Here is an 11941-nt window from a genome sequence, read left to right as displayed (position 1 = left end):
TTGCTTACAAGAAGAATAAAAAAACTAGTATTCCGAACGCGACAGGATTTTTGTAATTTAGAAGCAGTTACAAAACGCTCATTAAGAGCACATTATGTAGGCCGGCGGGTTCTATTTTGCACCAATCAACTAACACCACACATAATATGTTATTTTATCCCTGCCACATATTTCACGAATTTTTGATGTGTTTTTATGGAAAAACACATAAAAAATTCGTGAAATTCTGATGGCAGAAAGTACCACTGTTTAACGATTTGGCACTACTCTTGTAAACCAGTTACCTTTTGCCAATATATTACAGTCAACTATGAATTGTCTTTAAACAAGCGCGTCGAGATCCTCATCATCTTCTTTTTTACTCTGGCGATTCCATGTAGTTTAAATAATATAATGTAAAAGAGTTTTTAGAAGATACATTCTTGGTGCATGAGTTTGTTAACTAGTTAGTGATAAAAAGATATTTTTTCAATTTAATTTTTGTTACAGTAGAAAAAATACATAATATAAAACTGTTGGCTAATATATTAAGTAAGTGTAGCAATTAGGAGATTAGTCCTTTCTTCTATTATTATTTTTTTATTATTATTATTTGCAGTGCCTTGTTTAGGGTCCAGAATTTAATCTAAATATTAATTTAAAAACATCTGCATTATGGAACGCGAAATAAGTAAGAAAATAAAGTAATGACGATTGGTTCGCTCCAGGCGATGTGCTTGTGGTACAACACGGCTTTGAACATGCGCCTGAAGGTCCTCGCGGTGCGAAAAATGCTGCGCACCCTCAAGTCCAAAAACCACAGACGGGTGTTCAGCCCTTTCGCCTCCACAGACTCCGACGTTAGTCGGTAAGCATTTTAATAACACGATATTTTCTCATTATCTATAATATAGTGACGTTGTTTTAACTGCCTCCCACGCCTCCGAACAGTTACCATGCTGGACTGCCACGCAGAGGTCCCGTGTTCGAATCCCGGACCGGAAATATTTGTATAGCCTACATTTATTTCTCTCGTGATTTTGGGTGTAATTTGTGGTTGTCTATATGTGTGCCTGCGTTAAAAAAAATAGTATTATATTGTCGCCTTAGAGTGAAAACCTCGCATACGCGTTTTCACATAGTTGTTTGTTTTTACAGATTTTTGTTGCTCAAATACATTATTAAAGTAATAGTAACGGAAACAGATATAATTTAATTAATTCAAATGCTTAGTACACACATTGCGCGTATTACATTTTACGCCACATCTTCGTGTTGAAAAATTACTTGGAAATCACATACGAGGTATTCGCTCTAAGATGACGATATATGGAATTAAATAGTTACATGCATGAGTAAATAATTAAAAAATTTGTATAGAAGCGTCATGAAATTGATAAAACGAAAAAAAGAAAAGAAAATGACATCCAGAATATAACTAATAAAAACGTTGTTATTATTATTGAAAGATCGAACACAAACGAAAATTCCTTCTATATGACTGAACTGACAGGGGGCCTATTCTCACTCTTCGTCCGGCATCCGTCCGAAACAATTACCGTCAAATAAATAATAATCCACTAAATTATAAGACGCATGATACGAATGAAGCTTCACACTTGACGTTGTCTTACGTAATAAAGTTATATTTATTTATATATTCGTATAAATAACGATATTCATATTTCGAATACTCCGTCGGCAGACAATCAGTGGATCAAAGGCAATGCACAGTCCGCTTCAACGTGAGCAGCACTCCCACTGACTCGAACAACAGCGACTCTAGCCATTCCGATCATAAAGAGAGTTCTGACGAAACTAGTCCCCCTGGCGATGGTGAGACGAATGAGGAAGAGAAAGGGGATGAGGTCGATAACGGGAAGGTTGTTGGTAAGTTTAACCAAATTCTTATATTGTCTCCTTACAAGAGTTAAGTAGTCTAAAGTTTATTGTTATTTAAGTGGCTGCTTTCAGAGTCTGTACAGTGTCATCACCGTGACTGATAATTTATTGATTATATTAAATGAAAAGTTAGTTGTAATCTTCACCTCTAACGGGTGTCGTGTGCTTTATTAAGATTGGCTAAGAAGGGACAGAGGAACTTTTCCGCCACGTGACAGAATATACAAGATACTTTTTGAGCTCGAGGTTAGACTTGTGCTTATTTAAGCTACAATGTTCCATGGAAGCCCTGTCTAGCACTGTAGGCGTTAGTCCAGGGCCATAGATCGTTCAAGACCATTTGTCTGTAGCCAAAAATTTCGGAGATTAACGAGAAGGTTTAGGCCACAGTCCGCGCACTAGTCCAATGCGGGTTGGAGACAACGTTTCCCAAGGATTGTGAGTCTTTTTGAGAGGTATTGTTACTATACATTCACAAATTACGTAACTTAGAAATCAAAATCGTCAGTCCTTACCGTCGCGGTGATCCGTGAAGTCGACCTCTTAATTAAATAGCAATTGTTCTTTCAGTTACTAAGGCTGGTTTCACAGCTGTGCGTACGGTCCGTACGGACTGTCCTTTCCGCCTGCGGGCCATCTGCATACGTAGAATCAGCAGTGCTCTGAATTGAGTATTTAATTTAGTGCGGATATTCATAGAAGATTGTCACGGATTGTCGCGGATTGTTCACGCGGAGCAATCCGCGTCACTGTACAACGATGTTCTAACGCCACACGTGTTAAATCCGCTCCGATGCTTCGCGCGGACGGTCCGCAGATAAATCCGCACTTCTCTGAAACCAGCCTCCGTCCTCTCTTATCATGTTGTCTCCGTCATTTAAAAAAAATGTTGGTATTAGTTGATTTCCACGCGTGGTAGTTTTATCCCCAAACTAAGAAGCCGGTAGCGAATGAGTTGTTGGTATGCGCAGACGGCCAACGCACACCGGAAATAGTGATATCGGACAGCAACTACGGCACGTCGGACACGACGGCGTCCAGCGAGAGCGGCTACAGCACGACGCGCGAGCACGACGCCGCCTGGAGCAGCGACGACGTGTTCGACGTCGGCAACCTGGAGGAGCTCACGCAGCTGCGGCTGCTGGGCAAGTGCGCGGTCTCGCCCTACAGGTGCGCTGTCATCAGTCTGATAAACTTAACAAAAGTTAACCATTCGTAGAACAATAAACCTGCGTACTCTGTAGCGTGGCTTCCGTTCCATATCCTTGCAACATAAGTAGTGATCGGAATTGAGGGAATTAACCTACCAAAAGTATGAACCTTTTCTTAGTATGGACATACCCATTTCGTCATCAGTGCGTATAAAATTACCTTTTTTGCTGTTTATTTTCTGAACATTCCAAAATATAGGTAATCCAGTATTCGAGAACGAAAGGCATTTTTTTTAAACTACAGCTTAACTAGACAACCGGTACAGTTGGATGCCCGTTGTTTAATAGGTTAAGCTGCAGCGTAAGCTGCCTGCAAGTACATTGAGATGATAACTCTACTTTCTCACCTGTATGGTGCAGGGACGATACGGGTGCCTAACTAAATACGTAAGTACCTATGGAAACACAACTACAGTTTTGTGTTTTGAAACAATAATTAGTAGCATATATTTAATAAGAAATACTAATTTGTCGCCAATGTACTAAAATTTCTATAAATAACACGCATATTCAAATATATTCAGTTCCGAAAAGTCCCGGGCTTTGGGTAAGGGAATGTCCACGTTATTGTTTAGCTTCCTTAACTCCCTCAATTCCGACCACTGCACATAAGTTATAAAATAACCTCTTGTTTCGTTATTGGACTATGTTACAGTTAATGTATATGTGTACATTTGTACCGTAAAACAAATTACAATACATGAATTTCAAATTTGTGTGTTAAAACGAATAGGAATTCTTATATATGGTGTATGTGTAGATGGTGTGTGTGTAGTGGTTTAAAAATAAATGGTTTATATTATCATTTACTGAATAACCACGAAAATCTTACAATCTGTAAATGGATTTCTTCGAATTAACCTTCGAGTAACTGAAAGGTTAATTGGTTCCTAGTTTGGCAATGCAATGCTACCTACTTAAGTAACGCAGATAAATTACATCTAATGTAGATGTACATCCAGGGTTAAGATCACACTGTCAAACATGCGTGCATGCTGGTATCTATATGTCGGATCAGAACTTTGAATGTGAGCATTATCTTCTTTTTCTGCAATCGCCATTGGGTACTCTGGGAATCGAAATCAAACGACAACAGTTCAGAGGTTACATTTATATTGTACTTCACAAACACTAATCAAAAGAACAATGTCCAATTACGAACTGGCAGGTTTGACGCGGTGGTCCGAGGACACAGCGTTTATTAACCTCTCTTTAAATTCACATCAAACAAGAAAACCAAGACTAAACACTCTTGCGCCACCACCGTTACGTTTTTGAACTCACCTCACTCGCGTGTTACCTCGTCAACTTTGCCCGAGAAACGTCATCGCGTTCTCGAGTTCGTCACTAGATGGCATTAGTTGCAAAAATATCAAATTATTTTCAAATAATGTTTACACTATATGATAAGTAACAGGTTTGATGTGATCTTATCATTTGTATAGTACAATATATTATATATTGTACTATACAAATGATAATTCGTTATTGCATGTTTATATAGTAAAAAAACTCGATCTACATTTAAATAATTTTGAAGAAAATTGTGTTTGGCATTCGTTACGTTTACGTTGAATGTTGTTGCCAGAGTGTACCATCAGGAGATGCTGAAGACGCAGGGCATCCGGCGCTGCATGCAGTTCATGAACAAGATGCGCTCGCACGTGCTGAACAAAGCACATCGCACACTGGAGAAGCCCGATGTGAGTAGACTTTCGGCTTTAACAAACCAAGACCGAGAGATGGCGCTGATATAGCAAAACTAGGATCGTCATTGGATCCCAAAGTATAATAGGGTTGCCCTAGTTGGGGATCTGATTTTTTTGTCAGTATACAACCCACAATTTGTTATTATTTGTCCCTTTTGATACTTGTGTTACTGTTGTACTGAGTAAATTATTTATTATTGTTGAAATACTTTAAGTACTACTTAAAAGTCATATGGCTCTCATTTTTGTTACAACAAATGGACACAAGACATAGAAAAATTTCCATTTTGATTAATATTTCTTATTCAGAAAAATATTTTTCCACATTTGATAGTTGATACAAAAGTTGAAGGTACTAAATGAAAACGATGGAACCATTATAAAGCTTTTTTCCTGAGATTAACTTCCTTAATAGTAGACAACAAGTGCATAAAATGCGTTATGCGGCTCGGGTGGATACTTAGTCGAGGGTAAAATGGGTTCTATGAACGAGTTATACACTCTGCTTTTACTTCGATTGCGAGGAAATTAAACAGCAATATTAAAAATAAACGATTATTTAATTAAAATTGAATGTAAAATTACAACAATTAGACATATAACGCGGATTAAAAAAATAAAAGTAAATCTTTATAAAGTTCTATTGTGCGTGGCTGTCGGAGCAGGCGTCATTGCCTCGGACTTAAACGACGATTTTCTTTTATGCACTAGAGCATAAAATCCTATTTTATGCAGCATAAATACGAATTTTAAGTGCATGAGAAGTGAAAAATAAATTTTATAATTTACGCTAAACAAAACTTCAAAAGATATCTAAGCGTGAAACATAATATGAGCCTCCGAAGTATATTTTTCAATTTCTCAGAGATTTTTCCCGGAAAATTACAACTATTTGAAATTTTAGGGAAAATTACTCAAACAGTAGTTACCAACTACCATTGCTCAGCATAGTATTTTTGCTAAATGTTGCCCAGTGGCGCCATCCGTAACAAATTAGCTCGTTATGTTTTAGACCGTGACCGAGGAAAAGACTGACCCCTTGACTGAAGACGACCCGGCGGAAGTGTTTGATGACACCAAAGAAGAAGAGGAGAAGAAAGAGTCTGAAGAGGACGAGGAGGCCAAAAAGACTTACGAGTTGAGGAGGTAAGCTTTTATATTTAGTCACATTTAACGTTGAATTGAACGTCATTTATAATTATGACCTAAAATAAGCTATTTATTCAGTCATATGTTGTTATGTCAATAAATCAGTTTCGATTCGACATTTTGTATTGTCAAAATGATGAATTAATTGATTTGCAATTGGCCATCATTAAACTGTCTAAGGTTGAGTCAATGACCTGTTTGTTATGCAAAATGGATTGAAACGAACCATTTCTCAATGGTTTCAGATACGGCTGCTGCTCAGAAGAGAGTCTGGCAATGAGGCTACCTTCGTATCGCAGCCACCTGCTGTTGTTGAATTCGGTTTGCATGGAGGCCGTGCACGACTACCTTACGCTGAGGCTCGAGGATCGCCCCGCCAACCCCTCGTGTCTTACCGTTAAGCAGGTAATTCGTGCTTCTGGAGGTCGTGAAAAATCTCTTCAATCAAGACGACAGGGCTTTTTTAATGGCGAGTAATACCAGGGGGTCGATTCAGAACCTTACGATAACTTCGTTGTCGACCGATTTTTTTTTTTCATTTTTATTCACAACACCTTAATCGAACGTCAAACTGTCGTATTCGACAGCGAACCGAAATGACGTCACACCCGTACGATTACTCGAACTTCTCGACCGGCAAAGGCTACAAACGTTATTCACAACACAGTTATCGAATGAAAATTACCGATCGTCCTATTGTTTATAAAGCAAGAACGTAATATGGAAATCTCTTACTATCGAGTTCTTAGGTTTTCGCGATTGTTACGCATAGGAAATGAAACTCATTTTTCCGGATTTAAATCGGATATATTGTCTTGTCGTAAATCGCGTATACAGATCCCATGGTCACGGTTGATTCAGTTACCGTGACTATGGGACCTGTAAGGGCCTGAAACGTTGGTTTGTTTGAAAAAACAAATATACGCGATTTAAATCCGGAAAAATAGTTTCAATCTTTTATTATTTTAAATAACAAAAAGTTGTTGTTCAAGGATTTTTTATTGTTAAAGGATTTTGTTCAATTTTATTAATTTGTTTTAATGCAATATTAAGGAATGCTTTAATGTTGCATTAAAATAAATTAATGTTTTAGGTCTTTGAAGTCTTAAATATGTATATAAAAGGATTTTCATTTTTTTTATAATTTATTTCACCGACTAACTCCGTAAACGCTGTTGGATAACGCTATCGTACCTACCCGAATCGAACGATTCGGTTAAAATGTCGAGGAGTAGTGAATCGGGGTCCGGGAGGTGTTTAGCTCCGGGCTGTGAAGAAAAAGTCTAATTTAGCCCAAAAACGTTTGAACTAGACACACCGTTAGCATTATTTGATCGCCGTCGCTCAGAGCGTGCTTGGTTGTCGCGCAGCTGATCCACGAGCTGAAGGAGGGCCTGGACATCGCGCTGGAGACGCGCACGGCGTACGCGCGCAACATCGAGGTGCTGCTGGCCGGGAACCGCGCCGCCGACGCCGTGCGCCGCGACCTGCTGCTGCTCGTGCGCACCTTCGACGCCTCCGTCGAGACCGTGCTGAAGGTGCGCCGCCGCCGCCGCCGCAGCCGCCCGGCGCCGGCCCGTCTCACGCCCCGCTGTTGCAGGAGTACCTGTCGTACCTGCGCACCATGTCGCTGGTGGAGCCGCTGCCGCGCAACGCGCTGCAGCAGGAGTGGGCCTTCTCGGCGCGGCTGGCGCGCCACCTGCGCCCGGCCGCCGCGCAGGCGCCGCTCGCCTTCTCGTAAGTCGCGCCCGCGCTCGGGTCGGGGACGCGCGTCTGTGCACGCGCCGCCACTCGCGTTTCTTGCCGAGGTCGGCCGCTTAAAATTACAGTCATTCACTCAAAATGTACGCTACAATACAATGTTCGACGTCTGTTTATAATAGCAATAACACACAAACTCAATATAGCCCCGCACTAGGGAAACCCTGTGTCGCGGGTGCTATGAACACACACATAGGCAGAAGCAAATTGCACTTAAATGCACGGGAGAAATAAATGTAGGCCACACAAATATTTCTCCCGGCCCGGGAATCGAACCTGGAATGCGTGCGTGGCAGTCCGGTATGGTAATTTTTCGACCGTGAGGTCAGAATGACTTTATGAAATTTATTTAAATTATATTATTATACATTATTATTTTATTTGCTATTATTTTATTTATTTATTATTTCAAATAAGACTGAATCAATCACCAATTAAATGTTTAATATTGATTTCTAGTCTGTTACAAATTCTGATTGTATTACATAAATGTTCTGCCGTCGGAGTGAAAAAGGGCATAACTATCATATAAAATATGCATAGGGTGTAACTGCTGTTTAAAGTATGCATAGTTGTGTCTTTTTTCGTTACGAGAGCAGTATTGTGCCCTCAGAACGAAAGAAGGAACAACTGCTGTTTAAAGCACGCATAGTTATGCCTATTTTCATGACGAGAACAGTGTTGAAGTCGAAAGGTTTGTTACGGATTCCGTTCACGTTAACGGAGTGTCTTTGGATATTTTATTAGAAAATATAAGGGCGTATTTCCAAAATGTTCATTCCTTCGTGCAGAGTTTCGAGAGAACGGTCATAGCTTACACGTGCACACCGTTTCCGTATTGTGACCGCGAAACGAAACGCCCGTAACCCGAGCCCGCCTGTCGCGCAGGGAGATCGCGTGCAACCAGCTGGAGCGCATAAAGAACCAGTTCGAGTGGAAGTTCAAGCAGCTGGACGCCGTGGACGAGACGGCGGGCGGCGACGCGTCGCGCCACGTGGTGTACGCGCTGTGCCGCGAGGCGCAGCACATCTACGCCAGCGAGCGCGAGGCGGCGCTGCAGGCGGCGCAGTGGGCGCGCCAGCTGGCCGCGCGGCTGCAGCGCGCGCCGCCGCCCGCCTTCGTGCCGCAGCGGGGCGCCATCTTCGTGAGTGGACCGCGCCCGCCCGGTCTGGCCCCCTCGCCCCGCCTCACCCCGCCTCTCCCCTTCTCCGCAGAGGAGCCTGATGCGGCTGCGCGACAGCGTGGTGGCGCACACGCGCGAGATCGTGTGGCGCTCGGCGGCCGTGCAGGCGCCGCCGCCCGACGGCTGCGAGGCCGACGCCGCCGCCGCGCGCGTGCGCGAGCTGCTGCTGCAGGCGCACCGCCTGGGCTTCGAGGTACCGCCCGCCCCGCCCCCGCCCCCGCCCCGCCCCTTGCACTCCGCACCGGCTCCTACACCCCGCACGTGCGTGTTGTTCGCAGCTGCACAAAGAACTCTACAGATTTGCGCAGGCGCCCTTCCAGCTGCAGGAGGAGAAGTGCTCCAAGAAGCGGCCCGTGTCCCTCCAGCCGATCAGGCCGAAAGCGACCGACACGCGACGAAGGAGGCCCGAGACGATGATCATTAACGAATCGGTCAACCCCATGGTAGGCGTTGTGTGTCTGAACACTTGCTTATTGTCGGGTTCCGCTTTTTGTTTGCCTTGGAACACCTAGTCGTGTCGATCAAAGTGGAGAAGAAAATGCCTGAAACTGTCATTTTTAGGAAGTCTTTAAACTTACGTTGTATCTCAAAACTTGCTTCATATTTGTGTTTGTAAGGTATCAACGCAAGTAAAAAGGAATTCGCAATCCGCATTGAGCCAGCGTGACAAATTACAGCCTGAACTCTCATTGTGAGAGGAGGCCTGTGCCCAGCAGTAGCACTATATATAGGCTAACTGTTATTAAATATCGGGTAAAATTAAAAACAGTCTAAATAAAGGGAAAAAACGAGAGACCGTTAACAGGTGTTCCTATCCAATAAACGTGTATTTGGGCATCGCTTTGGGTTTGGGCATGCTTTTTAATTGTGTCAATGGCACACCCCATGTGACCAAGAACACTCAAACAGAAGAAAAGAAAAATTCTAAAATCACCACCCTTAATGAATTCTTCGAATGGTTTTGTGCTTTGTGTTTTTTGGTGTCGTTCCCGATTTGTGTTCTAATTATTCAGGCTAAGAACAATTAAGATTAAAAGAAGAAAAGGTCCTTGATTGACTTTAAACTTTAAGGTAGGAACTGGTGCTTGCTTGTGTGTTTGGGTCCAGCTCTTTCTTTTTGTCAATAGGATTGAAAGTCTGTGAGCTATTGATACGAAATTGTGTTTTAGCTTGAAACGCAGTAGGCATTGTGCAATGTTGAGTTTTGGGGTCCAGTTTCAGATACAGCTACCACTGAAAGTTTACAGTAAAATTTATGTAATTGTTTCGTCGTGCCTGCTCGTTACCAAAATAGATTGATCAAAAATATTTCTTGGCTATGGAGCTTTTACATATGTGGTTTTTGTGTTTTTATTTTATTTCATGGATAAAGGGAATCACGCGTTATGTGTTTTCGGTTTGGATATGTATTACGCAATAATCGCCATTAACACTATTACACAATTCACTGGGTAGCCGATGCTAAGGTTCGGAATAGTGGTACTACTGAAAATTGTGTTCAGTAGTACCGGTGTCAATAAAAAATTTCGCCTGGAACGGGTTCGTTTACGTAATAGCAGATAATTCTTACTTAAAGAAAACATTGGTATTGCAAATTTCAAGTTTTGTCATATACATACATACAAGAGAAAATCTTAGTCATTAATTGCAATATACGCGATTTAAAAATACGAAAACTTTTTAACATAGAAGTCGCTACTAAACTAATGGTTAATTGATCAATTTGCACAATTTTACAACCGGTGGCATTTTGCTTCAAGGCAATGCCGTCAACATTAATAGAATATTTGTATTGCAGAAGCGTGCTTTTAGGGCAATTTACAAGACGCCAGAGTGTCTCATAAGAGATAAGTTTCAATGGTACCTACATGGTCTTGTACTGATGGCACATGCACATTTTATAAAAATATAATTAATTGTAAGACAAATATTGATAGACATATCATGACCACGAGAAACAAAAACAAACTGACTGTTTTTGACAGTCGTGTTGCAAATTCAGATAAGGGACAATGTATAGGCTTCCATAATAATGGAATAATAAAATAAAAATAAAAATGAATATCATAAAAATAAAATTTTTAATGATATTCAAAATTTCATACACAAGATTATACAGCTTCTGCTTAGTAGGATGATAAAAGTCCTTGGGAATGATTATGTTAGCTCTTTCAGTTTACTTCTATGATGGGAATAAACTAAGTATTATTATAAATGTGCACAAAACATGCATATTGTCAAACTACAAACCGTTAGGAGTTTTCGCAGGAATCTGCATTAGGAATAAGTTTAATCCGTTTGAAGATTTGAAAAGGGACTTGTTAACCTGTGAAATAAAGATTATTAGATAAAATTTTAAGTAGCAAAATTGCCGGTTTGCAGATTCACAAAGAGCTGCACCGCTTCGTGAATGAGTCCCCGGGCCGCGGGTCTCCTCCGGGAACGCGGCGGGTGGCGGGGTCGTCCCCTCCGCGCGTTTCCCGTTTCAAGTTCTTCCGCTCCGAGAGCATCAGCGAGGACGTGGAGCTGGCCAACTCCGTGCTGGACGATAGATTCTTCGACAATATTCATAATTTCGGTGACAACCAGGTGAAACCATCTTTACTTTAGTCAATATAATTTATCACCCGTTGTAACAGTGAATAGAAGGCTACCGGTTTCACTTCACTTTTATTGAAATTAAATTATTCACAAGTATTATTTATTTGACTGAATATCATTATTTTTACTATCATGATATTCACGTCTGACGGACAAGAAACTGCGAGAGAGGAGCCACCTGCAGATGAATGTGTATCACGCGCTCCATCTGCCGGTGGATTTCTACGGAGTCTGGGTGGGGAACGGTGGTGGTAAACGAGAGAGGACACAGTGGTGGTTGGACTCTCGGGCTGCACACACGCTACCTAGAAACTGTCCTACGTTTCGCCTAGTGCCTATTTTGATCGTTAAAATTGATAGAAAGGACAAAGTTGTTATTCGATTTCATAGTGGTTAAAATATACAGTGTTACTTTTCAACGTAATATCAATGCACAATGTCTGAAG

The 11941-nt window shown here is 41.5% G+C and overlaps 1 protein-coding gene across 1 annotated transcript; it reads left to right on the top strand.

Moving 5' to 3' along the window:
* Positions 1-707: 707 nt before the first annotated feature.
* On the top strand, positions 708-11935 carry LOC113233503 (mitogen-activated protein kinase kinase kinase 4-like; the record flags this gene model as incomplete). Its single annotated transcript, XM_026468628.1, has 12 exons — positions 708-847; positions 1685-1869; positions 2853-3051; positions 4681-4795; positions 5814-5947; positions 6196-6355; positions 7321-7488; positions 7551-7687; positions 8600-8855; positions 8926-9087; positions 9173-9337; positions 11277-11935. Coding segments are annotated over 12 exons (2049 nt in total), but the record flags the coding sequence as incomplete, so codon positions are not given.
* Positions 11936-11941: the final 6 nt, after the last annotated feature.

This window comes from Hyposmocoma kahamanoa, unplaced genomic scaffold, assembly GCF_003589595.1.
Source record: "Hyposmocoma kahamanoa isolate Upper Pololo Valley unplaced genomic scaffold, ASM358959v1 78889, whole genome shotgun sequence".
Classification (NCBI taxonomy): domain Eukaryota; kingdom Metazoa; phylum Arthropoda; class Insecta; order Lepidoptera; family Cosmopterigidae; genus Hyposmocoma; species Hyposmocoma kahamanoa.
Note: the sequence above shows the minus strand (reverse complement) of the source record. Positions and strands in the feature narration are given on the sequence as shown.